The 18,728-nt window shown below is 45.2% G+C and overlaps 1 protein-coding gene across 6 annotated transcripts in view; it reads right to left on the bottom strand.

Moving 5' to 3' along the window:
* Window positions 1–18,728, bottom strand: part of LCORL (ligand dependent nuclear receptor corepressor like) — a 649,811-nt gene that overhangs the window by 527,551 nt on the left and 103,532 nt on the right. For all 6 annotated transcript variants that reach the window (XM_086964041.1, XM_086964042.1, XM_086964044.1 and 3 more), the window contains exon 5: window positions 5,567–5,812. In XM_086964041.1, the coding sequence (XP_086820167.1) occupies window positions 5,567–5,812 (246 nt within the window). The remainder of the gene's footprint in view (window positions 1–5,566; window positions 5,813–18,728) is intronic.

Below are 18,728 nucleotides of genomic sequence, written 5' to 3'. Positions count from 1 at the left end.
GTTTTTTAGAAACCTGTTAAGGTTGCGAAGGTCCATAATTGGTCGCCATTCCCCGGATTTCTTTTTGATGAGGGAAAAACAGGAGTAGAAACCTGTCTGTTTCTGAAGAACCGGGACCTTTTCTATAGCGTTCTTGAGAAACATTGAATAAGCTTCCTTGAACAATAAGTGAAGACGAGGGGGTCCCTTGGGCGGAGTTGTTGGTGGCTTGGTGACAAATTCTAGGGTGTGCCCATGCTTGACGAGGTATAACAACCAGGGGTTGCAGGTAATTTCTTGCCACTGATCTAGGTAGAAAGAACTTTTTGCACCCACAGGGAGGGAAGGAAATGTGATTGGCGCCCGGCTGCACTCACTTGTTTCTATGAGAGTCTCGCTCTTGATTGTTGGACCGTTTTCGGCCTCCTTGGCGAGAGAAACCAGCCGTATTAGATTGGCGGTACGATGACTGAGAAGGTTGCCAATATTGGGGCTGATATGGTCTGCTTTGCTGGTGGTAAGCTCCTCTAGAGGAATATCCACGCCCTCCAGCACCTCTGAATGTTCCCTGTTTATACTGTAAGGAACCCAAAGATCTTGCAGTATCAGTATCGGTCTTGTTTGCTTGGAGGGCTTCATCAATATGTTTGCCAAACAAAGATTTGCAGTCGTAAGCCAGGTCTAATATCTTGGTTTGGACTTCTGGTTTGAAGGTGGTAGCCTTTACAAAATCAACAAAAGGAGAGGTAGGGAAGGAGCAACACTCTTAGTCCCCACAATGACTAGAAAAATAACAACAAAAGAGTAACTTGGTTGAAAAATACACAAGTAATGGAGCACAAGAGAGAAACAACACCAATTAGGTTTGTTTAGAAAACCCTCACTCACCGACCTCGTCGGTGACACGCTTCATCATTGGGCCCCACTGGGTGTGACCGAATGTCACCCCAGTGTGCTTCAACGCCAGATTTTTCTGCGGAGCGGGTAATGTGAAGTTGTGAGGACTAAGTGATGGGTTACGTGATAAGAGTGTCGTGGTGAGTTTAAAAATGCCTCAATTGTATCAAAAATTGATTTAATGACCGATCAACAAAGACATATTAAAAAATGTGTTGGTAAACAAGGCCAACTAAATTGAATGGTCTGTTACCAATATCATTACGTGATGGTCAACAAGTTTCTGCCAATGTTAGTGTAATTCACCTGGCATTCGTCAGGACCTATGATGAATAAACCCCGGCGGTATGGACACGCTAAGGCCCACCCTACCAAGGGACGTGAAAGTAAAAGTCGTCAGTGCAAGTGCAATGAGGGGGCCACACCAAACAAAAAAACGGGAGGCACACACCCTGCTTGTCTATGGATTAGAGACTTCAAAAATAAAATGCACTTGGAAGGTGAGAAAATGTCACCACAGACCGCGGGAGGGGGGTGATAGCGTATTTGGCACATCGCCCTCGACGCCAGGCACCCGTGTGTAAACCTGTTCGAACCCTCTGAACTGAGTCTCGACGATCACTCGACGACGACTTTTTACTTTCACGTCCCTTGGTAATGATATTGGTAACAGACCATTCAATTTAGTTGGCCGGGTTTACCAACACATTTTTTACAACTTCACATTACCCGCTCCGCAGTAAAATCTGGCGTTCAAGCACCCTGGTGTGGCATTCGGTCACACCCAGTGGGGCCCGATGATGAAGCATGTCACCGACCAGGTCGGTGAGTGAGGGCTTTCTAAACACACCTAATTGGTGTGGTTTCTCTCTTGTGCTCAATTACTTGTGTATTTTTCAACCAAGTTACACTCTTTTGTTGTTATTTTTCTGGTGGTAGCCTTTAACCAACCTTGGTGCCTGAAATCTGCAGTACCAGCCAGTTGCCTGAAATTTGTATTGACTATATCCAGAGGGCAGTCGATGGTTTCGGAGGCTGCGCGCTCTCCCTCCAACAAAATCTTTCTAGCCTCCTGCTGCTTGCCCGCTAGGATAAGGTCAATTAGACCAGCCATGTCCGACCACATTTGGCGATCATAACGTTCTATGATCGCCAACGAATTTGCTGCCCTGATGGAGGCGGCAGCCATGGTTGAGAACTTTTTACCAATGAGGTCAAGACGACGTCCCTCTTTGTCCGGCGGTGTGGTGCCAGATTTTTAGACCTTTGTTGGGCAGCCTGTGAGATGACCGAATCCAGCCTGGGGTGACCAATGAGGCAGGATGGGCTGTCAATCGGAGCACGGACTTTTTATAAATTCGAGGCAGCACTGCAGGCACGGAAGCAGGATTATTCATAATTTTGATGCCCTCAGTCTAGATGTAATCTATTATTGGAATTGCCCTGGTAACTTTCCTGGCTTCCTCTTTGAAATCGTGGAGGAAACAATCAGTTTGTTCCACAGTCACTGCAAGCTGAAACCTAGTAGCAGCTCGCTGCATGAGGTTATGAAATCCACCTATATCTTCTGGAAGTGACTGATGGTTGTGGAGACGGCATGGGAATAACACAAGAATCCCACGGATCCAAGTGAGGATTCTCCAGCAGCTCATCAACTTCAACTTCATCCGAAGAAGTATCCGGAGATTGAGCAGGCAGGAGATTCTGCATCTGGAGACATCGGTGCCGGGGACTACTGTTGAGGTATAGGATCTGGCACTACCACAGTCTGGGGGGGTGGAATGACTTGCTGTGGTGGGAAGCGCTGCCTATAATCAGCTAGCATGGCCTGTAAGTTCTGAATGAGGGTAGGAGGCAGATGGCTGGTCTCTGAAGACCGAGACTGCCTCTGGTATCCTGTGTGGTGAGGAACAATAGCCTCCTGGTAGTAGTGTTCCGTGTAGTCGTAATCTTCCTCATCTTCTTGACATTTAATGTTCAGCTCTGAAGGAGGACGAGCTATTCCAAAAGGTCCTTCATCGTCATTTTCCTCTTGGACATACGTGTCGAGGAGGTGAGATGGAGTAAGTGGTGAGATATACGAACAGTCTTGTCTCTTCAAAAGGTTTCCAACTTTAATCTTTCCAGTGATAGGCGTTGAGAAAGTGTGCACCGGCACTAAAGACTTAGAAACGAGTTCTACTCCTATAGATGGTATGGTCGATGATGAGGGTAAGGAAGATACATTCACCGTCGATTGACTTTCTTAGTAGTAGTTGACGGGATCATAGTAGACGAGGTAGATGTCGACGGGACCATGGTGGACGGGGCACTCGTCGGCAGGGAGGCTCGTCGACTGGCTCAACGTCGGCGGGGCACTCGTCGACTGGCTCAACGTCGGCGGGGCACTCGTCGACTGGCTCAACGTCGGCGGGGCACTAGTCGACTGGCTCAACGTCGGCGGGGCACTAGTCGACTGGCTCAACGTCGGCGGGGCACTAGTCGACTGGCTCAACGGCACTCTTCGACGGCACAGTGGATGTCTTAGTCGACGACGGAAGCTTCGTCGACGAGTGCTTAGACAGCTTAGTCGATGAGGCTTTTGTCGACGGATCATAGACAACGGTTTTCTTAGAGACTAGGAAAATCCTAGTCGACAGGATAGGAAATGTAATAGAAGTGGTAGAAATTGTCGATGATGGAGCTGAAGATGTGACAGATAGTCAAAGGTAAAGCTGGAGACAGAACAGCTTTTACTCAGTTTTGATAGATTGTTTCTTAGAGTCCTTGAGAGCTGAAGCTTCCTGAGAAGACTATATAACAAAATAAGGAGTACCACCATAGATAAGGCTAGAGAGCGATATAGGTGGGATGAGATTCTAATGAAGAAAAAGAAGAAGTCCTTTGTTTTTAATGAACCCCTCACTCACCGATCTGGTCGGTGACATGCTTCATCATCGGGGCCACCTTGACAGCCGAGTGCAGTCAAGGTGTGCTGCAACACCTGGGATACAGTGGAGCGGGTATGTGAGCGATGAATGTAAAGAAAAAAAGGTCAGTGAGTTAAAAATTGTCCTGGTATGACTTATTCAAAAATTATTTATTCTACGACTACTGGACAATAATAAAAAACAGTGTATGTCGATACAGTGAAGGCTTAATTAAGACCAAATGTATCTGTGATATGTGTTAGGTTTACATGTTTCAAACCAACAAAGGGATTTACCGGTTTTTCTTCAGGACCATAGAATAAAGGAGTTGGGTGGTCAGGGTACACTAACACCCTGCCATACCTGCAACCCTTTTGACCCAAATAACTAGTTGTTAAGAGGGTGAAAAAAATGTAAACCAGAAGTGGTTACATTGAAATGCAAAAAACTCCTCATTAGGGGTTTAATGGCTGCACGGGGATTGAGGGGAGAGGTCACAGTGCTCGAAACGTATTAGTTTCCGATGCTCAACATAAACCGTAAACCTATTCTGCCCCTCCGCACACCCGAGAAGAACCAGAAGTGGAGTGTGAGGATTTAAAATGTTTACTCCCTTCACTTGACGAACTGTCCTGAGATCTTGCTCTCTTGCTGGAGGTAGAAGCTCAATCATCCTCTTCAGTTGAAGACTTGAACCACAGCAGGACTCTAGCCTCCCTATCCCTTAGAGTTTTTGAATGGTAGGTTCGGCATATCTTACAATCTTTAGCCTCATGCTTGGGGTAGAGGCAATAGATACAGTCCTTATGTTGATCATCAACATGGACTCTTTGTCGCATGTCCTGCAAGGTTTGAATAAGGCCTTCTTGTCTGACATCATGAAAAAAAAACTGAGTAGCACTCAGGGAGACTCCCTTCCACACGACGTGGAGTGAAAATCTGAGGAGAACTGGCTCTGCAGAGAGGGTTCTAGAAGGTGCTGCTAGCCGATTGGTTGGGACAAAGACTGGTCTTTTTAGCATAATGTTGTAGATAGGCTATTAGGCCTTTTCCTTAGGGCCTACTACTGTTTTTTACCTTTAGCACTGCTAGACTCCCGCCTCGGCGACGGGGAATGATTCAGGAATGTGAATCTATGAAAGATACCCCAATACTGGATAAATGGAGATACCAGCAATAAAGGCAAGGATTAAGAGTTGTAAGTGGAAAGGTGGAGGTCTTAAAGTGGCCATTTCACCCAGTCAACACACCCATCCCAATCCTCCCCTTTTGTTGATGGTTAGGGCTATGAGGCATTATCGAATCATTCACTGGAGCAGCTGTTTAGCGGACTCTAGAGTGCAGATTCCATAAGCAAATGTTTAGCACTCCATCACTCCCTTCCTACCCCAACACCATATCACAACAAACTACTGTGTGCCATAAATATTTACGCTCATTGGGAATTTGCCTATGTATTATTTATTTGCAGAGACCCATAACAAGCCCTGCAACCCAAAGAATTTTAGAAAGCCAGTAGTGCACATTCAATTCCTGTGAACATAGGAAAATTCTATAGGGATTTTAAGGGTTTAAACAGTCCTAACAACTGCTCACATACAACTGGGCGTGTATGATCCCAAAATCCAACATGAGCTCATTTTGCTAATGCAATGAAAGAATTGACATGAAAATACATTCTGAGGGGAAGATTTCACAGAGACAATCAACTGAACAGTACACAAGAACAAATATGGCCCACTTACTTTTTTTTGGCACATAAAAAGCCCTTAAGTCCTTACCTTGCTTCATATTCTGTTCCCCAGTTCGTGCAACAGTAAGGTCCAAGGGCCCGTCCTGTTCTTCCTGAACAAGAGTTTGGTTCATTTTGACACCATTACATGTATGATTCGAGATAAAAGATCCATTTTTGCTCTCCTGGATTTTTCGGCTTTTTGAAACATATTCAATTGCAAACTGACGTATCATCTTTTTCATTAATTCCTGAGCAACTAAGGGAATGTTCGGATCACAGTTCTGAGGAAGATCTAAAGGAATACATAAAATAAACATTAAAAACAGCAGGTTTACATTATTATCCATAAAACATGCAGTTTAAGATCACAAACTGATTTTTGAATTTGCACAGTTATTCAAACTTCATTACAAGTCACTAAAAGACAAAGGGTGCTTGTGGAGACATTTTTGTCTTGTTAGAGGCAAGGGTCACAGTATTAGTAGGATGTATGAGGGAGAACAGTTTCTAGAAAGTTAATTAATTATAGTGCCGGTCACCAAAAGCTAGGGAATATGTTGAATGGCAAAAGAAAATTAGGTGACAACTGGTATGTGTTGATGTGAAATACAAAATTTATTTGAACTCTCATACGGAATACAAAACAGATGTTCATGCTCAAGTTTCATCAATGAATTGCTTGCAGAATGCATTAAATTCAAATGCCACCTGCATAAACCTATATAAAAGATCAAGAATACGAAAAGGCAGTAAATAACAAAAATGGGAACATCCACAGTCTCAAATTAGTGACCCCAGGAACAGTTTGGGAAAGTAGACTTGAAAAGGATAGTTTTATTTTTGAACTTCTGCAAAATATTTCAAACAAGAATTTGGAAACCCAACATGTCTGGCTTATTTTAGGTGTGCGTTCTTTGTTGCCAGTGCTGTAATGAGATGTTGCTGCAATTATACAGCCTAATGCAGAGATCTCAAGCTGCAGTGAAGGCAAAATAGTCAAATGGCCAAAGTCCGGTGGGACATCTTAAGCCAGTGTTAACATTTTAGTGAACAGCCTAATGGATTTGTGGACTGTCTTTTTACATTTCAAGCATTGCTTAAACAAAATCTCAACTTACGAAAGGTTACTGCCTAAAAGGCCATAACTGGTGAAGTCGGTAGCCTCCCAACCCGCATTACACAGAACAGTCCTCTTGATCCAGGGTCTACGCTTGCAATGGGGATGAGATGTGGGGGGCATACAGCGGTAGGTTCACCTAGTTCCTGACGATCTATCAATTTGACATGTGGCTTAGTTTTGAGGATTACACCTTCAATCTTCATGTTATTCACAGGAGCCATATTGATTCATCAACAAGAAAAAATCCACATGGAAGGGGGGGTGGCTAGCAGGCCAAGATGGCAGACACTTCTTTGACTGCCTGCACCAGTCGCAGCCTATCTCACTTGGAAGGTGTGCGTCTATTACATCTCTAACCCAGAGGCAAAAGCTAGAAAGTCACCTCCCGCTTTTTTGAACGGGCAAGCTAGTAGCCAAACACCAGATTACAAGAAGGTGGAAATCACTCGACAGCCCCCAACTCCATAGCCTAGAGACTCTCACTATTGGTGTCGACAAGGCCGTAAGGCATGGCATTGCACACTGAAAACACTCTAGGACTCCGCAAAAAGCCCATCACTGGAATTTGGGCCACTATTTTACACAACCTTCAGGGCAAACCATCATAAGATATACATACTCCCGCCATCACTTCACCAGTGGATTCGTAAGCCATGAGACCCAGAATCACGCTTGCATAGCAGAGGTGGTCACAACAAAGATGGGGCAAACTACTTGCCCCTAATCCTTACTCAACTGCCTCCAACTATCTACAGGAGCAGACGGAACAGATATGCCACATTTATCATACAGAATTACTTACTCTACTCCCATTGACCAGTGCTGGTTCACACATCCAAGTTCAGCAAGCCTCATATACCCGTCCTCGCGCACCATACCTTGTGCAACTAGGATGGACATTGGAATGTAAACTGTTTTGTACAGGAAATGCTGTGTACTGTAGGTCAATCTGTATTGCATCTGACACTGGTGTTGCAATGGAGTGCTCATTACTTGTGCTTGTAACAGTGTATTCACCCACAAAATAATAAAAACAGATTTAAAAAAGAAAAAAAACATTCCCACAAAACAAAGGGAGAAAATGTAGTTACAAACAGGCAAGCATATCAATAACTGATTATATAATTCCAAAGTAACTCCCCTTCCCTCTTATTGCGGCAGCACGTAAGAACCTTCCCACTTCAAGCTCCTTTTTGCTATTATAGCGGTTCAATATTTGTTTTAAGTTGTTTTTATTGGAATTTAGAACAAGAAGCAAAGCAAAACAGAGACTGGATGTACAAAAGATAGTGATACCATACATGCCGTGCAATTAACAGAAATATAATAAATGAGTTGAGAAGAAAGAAAGTGCAGAACAAAATACACAAGCATTGAAAGTAGCAAACCAGGCTGTGCAGCAAAATCAAAAATAAGACTACCACAATCATTATGTACTTGAAGACAAACTGAGTCCGAATGATAAGCGCTGGGATGAATATGCACTCTTGTATTTGAAAAAGGGACTTGCCCTAATTCAACATGGGCATGTTTATAGAAGCTCTGGGGGATCCAGGATTTGAGGTCAGGGCACTTATCGGGGAATTCGTTATATTGGACTGTCTAGGGGTAGGGTTGTGTGCACGAAAGTACAGTAGGAGTGATCCCAGAGGTCTTTGGGTCAGGATGCTGGGTGGCATCTGCTCCCAATATGTAGCCTGTTCTTGGCACTGGGTCGAGTCTTGTAGCCAAGTTTTTGGGAGTCTGTCCTCAGTGGATGGCAAATTAATTTAATTTTCGCCAGCAATAGGAGCATAGTTGTCAAGCTGCGAGAACCGGACAGGGTGCCTTTCAAGTAACTCAAGAGACACGTTAGTGTATATGGAATTGTGTGCCCCAGAATGTGCTCTGGAGTTTGAAATACATTTTGCCAGCAGTCCAACAGAGGGCACGCCCAGGCCATAGGTATGAAAGTGGCCTGTGGGGCCATGCAGCTCTAATCATGCAACCTGCACAAGCCCCATTCCGTCCATCAAAATGAATGAGCTGCAGTCTAATTAGGGGAGAGTGCAGCTAAATTTCCACTGTTCATCAGTAATAGGAGAATTTATGTATTTTTCCTATAGTATTTATTTATAAAGTTTTATAGAGCACGAACAAGATACCAAAGGATATCAGAGCACTTTACAAAGGATGGAAGGCGGGACATAAATCCAATATCGACATCAGGTAAGAATACACCACAAGAATGATACACGCACGTTTGGTGTGGATGGGTGCAGTGTCTAGCATAATATTGTTTAGTCTGGTGATTAAATTAAGGAGGGAGTAGTCAGCATGTGTTCGAGAACGGGCAGCTGAGGTGGCAGTTCAGTATATGTGTCATGAAGGGTTCGGTATGGGTCATGGAGCTGATGGTAGAGCATGGCGTCCAATACAGTGAGTTCAGAGGTAGCATCAGAGGCGAAGGGAGTAATAAACTGACCCTCTGAGTATAAGTCTGCAAAGGTTAATAATTGTCTTCTGCTAACCTTTTCTGTTTTCGCTATTTCTGATATTCTCTGTTGGCAAAGCGCTGGGATGCTCTAGGGTAACCGTGCGCTGTACAAAACCGATTTAATAATAATAATAATCTGATGCGCACGCACTCTTGTGCATCTAGCGTGCACGGGTTTGAGGGCAGCAACAAGTTTGGGCTAGTGGATTAGATGGTGCATATAGAACAGTGAGCTTAGCTTGGCCCACACCCATCGTTGACACTCCATGGCAATTACTTTGTGTAGAGTTGTATAGTGCTGTGGTAAGAAACAGGGGGCGGGGTTGAGCAGCATCTGACCCCCACCACTGTATGTGGCTGAAATGTTGCCAAGTACAGCCAGTAACGTAGATATTGGGCTTGCGTGTATAAGTGCAGATCAGGCGCACCAAGGCCCCCTTGGCAGGATGGCACTGCAAGTATTTCTCAGGCTATCTGGGGTGGTTTTCCAGCCCAGGATACGTATATTAGGTTGGAGAGCAGGCGCTTGATGAAAGCCTGAGAGGCATGGAATGTTGCTGACTAGCTACAAGAATTTGGGTAATATTTTGGATATTGCCAGGCATCCCGCCAAGGAAAGGGGGGGGGGGGGGGGGGGGGGCAGAGTCTTTTCCACGTCAAGATTCTCTTCAAGTAAAGTCATAGTCTTTCCGTAATTTGGTCTCCACAGTTCCTCAGTGTTCCTACTCAGCAAGGCCCCCAAATAACATACAGACTAGTGCCCATTTAAATGGAAATTCCAATGACACAGGCAGTGTTGCTTCAGGGCCTGGTCGTTTTTGGGTGGAAATTGTATTGTAGTGGGAGAGTATGACTACAGGTCCCCCCCCCCCCCCCCCCCCCCCCACTGAGGGCATAAAGTTACTCCAACTCACTCTGATCCACCCAAAATTGGGTCACGTGTGATACACATGTATCCTCTTTACCATAGAATGTGAAAGCCTCGTGGAGTGCTTGCCGCTACAAGGTGGGCTCAAAAGCTTGGCAAGCTGAGTAGGTCCCAGAATACAGGTGTCTAACAAGGTGCGCTGTCTGAATGCACTTGCATACTTCCCAGCTAGTAGGCAGCCAGAGTAGGACAGGTGAGGACGACCGCCCAATGTCAGCAATACGCAGGGTGACCCCCCCCACACACCACGGAGAGGCGGATGAACCAGGGGACACCAGCAGGCCAAGTAGCATCAGTTGATTCGACAGGAGGGAGCACCAAGTGATAGCGTTCAACAGAGGATAGGCTGCAGTTTGAGAGTGGGGCCCCTGGGGTCTCAATGTCCGGCAAATAAAAAGCTGGTAAGTGCCCACCATCTGTCATAAAGGGAGGTTCTGCCCCTCCCAGGGGGAATATTCAAGATCGAACTAGGTGCTTGCCCCCCAATTGCCACCATCAAAACAGCAGGTTCAGAGTCCATAGGAGGTCGGAATAAGTTGGAGGCCCCCCAACCCATAGGAGGCGCCAGGAGTGGGCCTTTGTCTCAGCAGGTTATAGGCAGTTTGAAGGCTAGGCAATGCGGCTGCTCTGTGGGCCCAATAGTCGAAAGTAAGCCCAGGGGATTTAAGGCATGGGGAGTGATGTAAGAGCGGGTGCTCCTGACAGTTGGAGGTTGCACAGAGGACAGCACACATACTGTATAGGTTAGTGTTTCACAGGTTGTCAGGTAAGTTCATGGCCCACCCGGTGTCAGCTGCACACACCCAAGAGGCAGAGCCCACATCACAGCAGGCTGCACAAGTTCCACTGTCACCTCCAAGGGCCCAAGTCTGGCCCAAATCAGTTCTCAATGTTGTGGGGAGCAGCAGGGTAAAAGAATACAGTGTCGGATATCTCCCTCACTCCAATCAGTAAGCAATCCTGCATGTGTCGGAGACAGGGTCTGTTAGAATGACCCCCCCAAGCTTCCCCCAGAGGAGGCCGGGCAGGCCAGCACCACCACTTGTGGCGGAGACCGTGCCGCACTGGATGCCCACCACGACTCCGCCTCTATGGTCTCTCACTCGCAGCACACCGGGCCCATTCCCCAGAGGCCAGGCTCGGTTAAGCAGTGATGCTCTGCCACCCCGAACCGGGTCCCAGCTGAGCTGAACCAGTGTTGACCAATTTCGGATGTAGTAGGTACGGGAGAGATTCGGATGGATGCGCCAAAGGAGTCAGGATAGGTAAAGGATTTTGACTGCAGCCGGCAGACTCTATAGAGCGCAATCTTGCTGCCTAGCTAGGCTTCGCCCCTGCAGTTTAATATCAATTGTGTTGCTTGATGTTCAGATTATGCTAGGCATAGCATTTTAGTGAGCCTGGTGGGGGCGGAGTGTTAATTTCCTCCTAACTCCACAGGGTTTTCATTGTTACAATGCAGTCTCTAGCAGCGTACTGCAGTCCGGTCCCGAGAGAGCTTCCATCAGCAACACTGGTCTCCTCTGGGCTCTGGCACAAGTTATTTAAAACACAGATGCATTGAGCTAGGGGAGATGCAGAATATGTATTGGTTTTTCCATTTCTCTAGAAACAATTAGACCTTACTCAGGGAGGGTCAATATTGATGCTCTTCCAGCAATATTGTTGCCCTTCCCCGTCAACAAGAGAAGAACCATCAAACTCATCCACACACAAAAAGCTCTCCACAAGACCAGCAAAGCATATCTCAGATGACTCAACTTCTACTACCCCTACCCGCCAGCCTCGCCTTTGCCACAGTTCCCCCGCATCCAAAGAACGACCGCCTGCGGCAGATCCTTCTCCCACCTCGCCGCCAAGACCTGCAACACCCTTCCCACCAACCTACGGCTGACCGAAGACCTACCGGCCTTCAGAAGAAGACCTGGCTCTTTGGTCACTAGCAGCACCCAACACCCCCGCCCCCCCCCCAGAGACCCTCACGACTATGTAGTGCGCTTGATAAAGGTCATGATTGATGGAGTACATATCGGTTGTGACAGTCCATAGCTGCGAAAGACCCACTGTACACATCAGGTGTTGGGTCAAAGGCCTAAGTCAGCGGAGGCATTACTACTGCAGCAAGTATTATCTACTTGGCAGTGGAGTTCCTGGGTGCCCAGTTTGTATCCTACAAACATTTATATTGTTTTATACCGACTTACTGGGGTAACATGCAGGGAGACTCACAAGTGTTCAAGGAGGAGTTATAGTTCATTGCATGGAATGGTGAAACCTCAGAGGTTGTAAACCCCTCAGTAAAGAAAATAGAAAAAGTTATCCTGAGCCCTTTGGAAAAAAATCAACTAGGTGGCAGCTAGCCATGGTCAACACATTCCCTAGAGTGAAAGTCTGAGCCCAAAAAGAGGAATGTATAAAGCCAAAGGACAACATGGAAGGCGCAGATTCACATGACTAGGATAACGGGTGTGATGTCAAAATCCAGGGCATTTGGAGGAGGGTTAGGAGACAGACTTCTCCAGAGCTGGATCGGAGGCCATTTTCCACCCACTGTCAACAGAATGGTCACCATTGATTCTATCAGGTTGGGCGCAGAGAAAAATTGTCTCTGAGGGTAACACCAACTACACAAAATGGACAGAAAAACTCAAGCCGCTACTGATTAAAGTCGACCTCAAGTTGGGTGATTTGGCATTTTCAGCACCAGACATGTAGCACAGGAGACCTCTTCTAGAAGCCTTTCCTCAAGGTTCCTAGAAATACACATTGACCTTTGAATCCCTGGAAAAAGCAAAAGGTACCTATTAAAAAAAAAAAAAAAAAAAGTTCAGTAGATTTTAGGAGGAGACTGGAGAGCGGTTTCCCAATTAAGGTCCTCCTCAGCTGGAAGAGAAGAGGGAGGTGTGTGGTAGAACCATGACTGCTTCAGTTTTGTTTCCCTCCTGAGGAGTCAGAGGTTAGAGGCACGCCTAACTCGTCAGGAGGATATTCTGGTAAATCTGATCACTTCTTCACAAGTAAGGGTGGGAGACTGTTTTATTACAAGAAGGTTGGACCTGGGTCCTCCAGATGGTCAGGGTGCTTTGGATAGAGTTTTTTTTTAATGTATCAAAGCAATGTTGCAAACCGAGGCCAATCACATTTCTAGACTAGGGTTCAATGTTGACAGGCCAGGAAGCATTTGAGCTACAACGGAAGTGAGCAATAGTTTGCTAGGTGGTGCATCTTGGCATAGAGTAGGTGGCGAATGGAGAGAGGCTTCAAATAATTTTTAAAGAGCCTGGTCCTTGGGCGGGAGTGAAGACCACTGGTTTAGTTAACCCCTTCCATGCTGGGCCGATTTTGCTCGTGTGCTAGGCTTTTAAAGAATCAATGGCTTTATGACGGCCCCCAGCCATCATGAGCACACGAGCACCGTAATGCATGACGGATGGGGGCCGTCATCAGCATGGAAGGGGTTAAAGAGATGCTCTAGTTTCTCAGATATTCTTATATGCTACAAAAAAAAAAAAATATTTGAATGTTTCATTTAATAAAAAAAAAGCACGTTAAAAAAAATCTGCTTTAATATCTCCCCAGTGTGTCTGAATCATTCTGTTCCTGGTGTAAGGCTGGAAAACCCCGTTAAAATATATCCAGAAGTACAAAGTGCATTTAACAGCATATTGTTTGAAACCCATCAACCTCATTAGGTTGTGCAGTGCAGTCAAACAAATGACCAGGCTTAGAACCCTACTCATGTAGAAGTCAATATTCCTATGTTTTCATAGCACAAGTGTGTAAGGAGTGTAATTATGGCCTGATTTTTGGCGTTGGAAGGTGGAATGAAAAATCAAGATAGCAAATATGAAAATGTGTCCATACCATGAAAAACAACTGTATGCCTTCAAACAAATAAAGGTAAATCTCAATACTTTCAAAGATGCCTCAATTGTGAGCCCATGACAAATTGTGTTCTTAAGGTTCCAGAGGATCTTTTACTATCTGCATTGGATGAAGTATTATGTGAACACGTAATTGTTTTGCAAGAAAAAAAAAGAAAGAAGGGGGGGGGGGTGGTTGGGGGGTATATAAAATCAGAGGATTCCATATCACTACAATTGTGTATTGGGTATCCTGAAGCGCATGTAAATGCACTACTTCACTCTTATTACATCTAAGGTTGTGGCATGTAGCCCTAGTGAAGCATGGTGAAGTTAAGCCTATTTACTTGATCGGCTGTCCTGCTGGTACAACCAATGATGGGGAGAGTCTACAAACACTATTGTACTACTTTACCAGAGATTACTCACCAAAAAAATGGTAAACAATTCAATAGAAGTGATTTACTTGCAAATCTCATTCTCTATTGTGGGAATAGTCACTGAAGACTTGCATATTTTAATAATCCAGTAAATGCGTAGCATGCAGGAACACTAATACATATGTTACATTAATAGACCAAAACAAAGCTACTTTAATGCAAATAATATTGCAACCTATTTCAATTTAAGGTTGCAGAGTGTAATTCGTTTTTCTATAAACTCGTTAACAAAACTAAGTTTGCAGCTTCCATGTTATGGGAAACATGAAGCAAATGAGAGGAATGGAGTCTGATAAGTTTAACACTACTCATTTATGGTGAACCAGAGCTTCTAAATTGCACCAGGTCTTGTAATGGACTTCGGTTAAAATTTTTACCACCCTAAAACGGTTTCCAGGAGGTGAGTGGGTTGTTCAACAACTTCAATCCAGATTCATACAATGAACTAGAAATACAACGATCCAATTTTTCCCATCTCAATAGTGGGATCATCATGGATAGTATTTATTTTACCACTTGTAAAGTGCCTGGTTACACCAAGCAGTGTACCCGCACTAGGATTCTAACCCCTCCTAAAGAGGAGAGAAGGGGAAAGGAGAACTATGCCTATGCTAGAGAGCAGGAGGACTGAGATAACTGATAGATATTCCCTATTTTAAGGGTAAAGCCGCCTTGTTTCTTTACTTTTCATGTTATCGGTTAGGTGGGTTACTTTATGAACCTCCTCGATTTTCATACTCTGGGCAGTTGTCTATATTGGGCAGTATTATGTGGGTCCTAAATTGAGGATCCTCTGTTGAAGGTTTGTCATAACGTAATAATATTGCTATGCCACTTACACTCCAAGAACGAATAATAAGGAAAATGCTACTTACCAGTATGCAGAACCACACACTATAGCATTTGATCACCATCTGGTGGTGGGCCCGGATGATTACACTTTGTTGTTGTCTTGGAAGAGTCTTTGTCTGTTGGGGGGACTCCTCCCTTAGATCGTAGTGCCCATGGGCATAGACTCCACCCTCAGATTGTTTGCGCCACTGGGCAAATGATGGAGTTTGTATGAATACAGATAAAGAGGACCATGTGTTGTGTATCAATCAATCAATGACACTTATAGAGCGCGCTACATACCCGTAGGGTCTCAAGGCGCTTGGGGGAGGGGGGGTGCCGCTACTGCTCGAACAGCCAGGTCTTCAGCTTCTTCCTGAAGGAGAGGTGGTCTTGGGTCAGGCGCAGGTCGGTCGGGAGGGAGTTCCAGGTCTTGGCGGCCAGGTAGGAGAAGGACCTTCCTCCTGTAGTCGCTCTTTGGATGCGGGGGACGGCGGCGAGGGCGTGGTTGGCTGATCGGAGGTGGCGTTTGGGAGCGTAGAAGTTGATCCGGCTGTTGAGGTAGCTCGGGCCTTGGTCGTGTAGGGCTTTGTGTGCGTGGGTGAGGAGGCGGAAGGTGATTCTTTTGTTGACGGGGAGCCAGTGAAGGTCTCTCAGATGTCCGGAGATGTGGCTGGTTCGTGGGATGTCGAGGATGAGTCTGGCTGAGGCGTTCTGGATCCGCTGGAGTCTCTTCTGGAGATCTAAATAAGATAATACTGGAACAGATACAGATACAGGTAGCCGGGTGGGCGTGTGTGGTTCTGCAGCCATACATGCCAAGAACAGATGCATACTGGTAAGTAGCATTATCCGTTCGAGGCATATGGGCTGCAGACCACACACTATACCATAGATTGCACAGCAGTTTCTCCCTTAGCGGCGACCACCCGCATCTGTTGAGTAGTTTGAAATAATGTCTTGAGTACAGCCTGGCCCACACTTGCTTATTGTTTTGCCTGCACATCTACACAGTAGTGTTTTGTAAATGTGTGTGGAGTAGACCATGTAGCTGCTTTACAGATGTCATCTAATGGTATATTTCCTAGGAATGCCATAGATGCTCCCAACTTCCGGGTAGAATGAGCTCTAGGCGGAATGGGTAGAGAGCGATTTGCTTTCTGGTAACAAATCTGAATGCACTTAACAATCCATCTTGCAATGCCTGATTTAGAAATAGGATTGCCCTTATGTGTGGGTGAAAAGGACACACAATTGTTTACTTTTACGAAATGGTTTTGTCCTATCAATGTAGTAGAGAAGTGCTCTTTTTATATCTAATGTATGTAGAGCTCTTTCTGCAACCGTTTGCGGAACAAACACTGGCAAGGCAATCAATTGTTTGAGGTGGAACAGTGAAATGACCTTTGGCAGAAACTTAGGATTTGTTTTAAGAACCAGTTTATTGTGATGAAGTTGTATAAATGGCATTTGAATTGCTAATGCTGGAATCTCACTTACTCTCCTTAGTGAGGTAATTGCCACTAGAAAAGCAACTTTCCATGTAAGAAACTGTAATTCACACTTATGTAATAGTTCAAAAGGTGGAGCCATAAGTCTGGTGAGAACAATATTTAAATTCCATAATGGAGAGGGTGGGATTCTGGGAGGGATTATTCTTTTGAGTCCTTCCATAAACGTTTTGATTGCAGGTACTCTAAACAATGACAAATGTTGTCTGTTTTGGAGATATGCTGCTATAGCAGCGAGATGTAACCGGATTGAACAATACGCTAATTTAGATCTTTGCAGATGTAACAGATAGCATATGATGTTTCGTATGAAAACATCTAATGGGTTGAAGTTATTTGTGCAATACACAAACCTTTTCCACTTTGCTGCATTGTAGGACGTCTTGCTTCTTTAATGACATTCATACAATCAGGGGGTAAATTTAGATATCTGTATTCTAAGACCACAGGCGCCAGATTGCTAGATTGAGCTGCATTGGGTCTGGATGCATTATCTCTCCATGGTTCTGGGTTAGTAGATGTGGGGAGAGTTTTAATTTGTGATGTGATACTACATAGAGGTCTAGCAGCGTGGTGTACCACGGTTGTCTTGCCCACGTTGGCGCTATGAGAATCAATGTGAGAGAATGTTGCTGTAGTGGAAGAGGTGGAAAGGCGTACGCAAATTTGTTTGACCAGTTCATCCATATTGCCTTGCCTTTGGATAATGGGTCTGGGTATCTGGCGGCGAAGCTTGGGCATTTGGAGTTGTGATGCGTAGCAAACAGATCTCTCTGGTTGACCCCACATTTGAAAAAATGGCGGAAGAACTGGAGGATGAAGTTCCCATTCGTGTATCTGTTGTCTGACGACTTAACAGATCTGCCACTGGATTTGGAACTCCTGGTAGATGTTCTGCTAGCAGGAAAATGTTTTGAGGAATAGCCCACCTCCATATGCTCTGCGCCAGCCGGGAGAGCTGTAGGGAGTGTGTTCCTCCTTACCTTTGAATGTAGTACATTGCTGTCATATTGTCCGTCCGGACTAGGACAGCTTTGTTTGACCAGTAATGTTGAAACGATTTTATAGATAGAAAAATCGCTAGTAACTCCAGATGTTTTATGTGGAGTAGTTTTTGTTGCAGTGTCCATGTACCTTGTACTGTGTGTCTTTGTAAATGCGCTCCCCATCCTGTGAGAGATGCGTCTGTAGTTCATATTTGTGGAACAGGCTCCTTAAACGGCCGGCCCGTGGGAAGGTTTTTGGTGTTCCACCATTGCCGAGAACGATATATCCTGTCGTCTACCACCACCAGATCTGTTATTTGTAGCTGAGCCTGATTCCATTGACTTGCTAAGCATTCTTGTATGGGACGCATTTGTAGTCTAGCATACTATGAAAATGCAAGATGCCATCATTCCTATTAACTGCATGAACACTCTTGCTTGTAGTGAGTGTTGTGCTGAAATCTTTTGACGAGTCTGTATAGCTTGTATTCTTATTAAGTTGGGGTATGCTATTGCCCTGGAAGTATCTATAGTGGCACCTAGATACTGCTGAGATGGGGACGGTTGTATATGTGACTTCTTTTGATTTACTGTAAACCCTAATTTGTCCGTCTGATGTGTGTGTTGCACACATTGGTTGTATGATTTTGATCTTATTAACCAGATGAACAAGTTACTCTGGAGATCCTCACTGATTCCGAGATCTCCGTTGTGCTGATACCACTGCCTGCGGAGGCACCACTGGAGTGCCCTCATGTGCCAGCGTGCATGGTTTACCAACAGAATACAAGAAGCCATCAGACCGAGCAGACGAAGGACCTTCAGGAGTGGAAAAACCGCTCCATAGTGAAATAAAGGTATCATTTCCTGTATGTCGCAAATCCTTTGAGGAGGAGGGAATGCATGCCACACAGTAGTGTCCAGTACCGCACCTATGAACAGGTTGCGCTGGGAGGGCACCAGGTGAGATTTGGGTACATTTATAGAAAAGCCCAAACTGTGCAACAACTGAGTTGTCTCTTGCAAATGATGGAGCACCTTCTCAGGCGACTC

This window comes from Lissotriton vulgaris, chromosome 3_2 (genome assembly GCF_964263255.1).
Source record: "Lissotriton vulgaris chromosome 3_2, aLisVul1.2, whole genome shotgun sequence".
In the NCBI taxonomy this organism is placed as follows: domain Eukaryota; kingdom Metazoa; phylum Chordata; class Amphibia; order Caudata; family Salamandridae; genus Lissotriton; species Lissotriton vulgaris.
The sequence above is the reverse complement of the archived record's forward strand: the minus strand, read 5'-3'. Positions and strand labels throughout refer to the sequence as shown.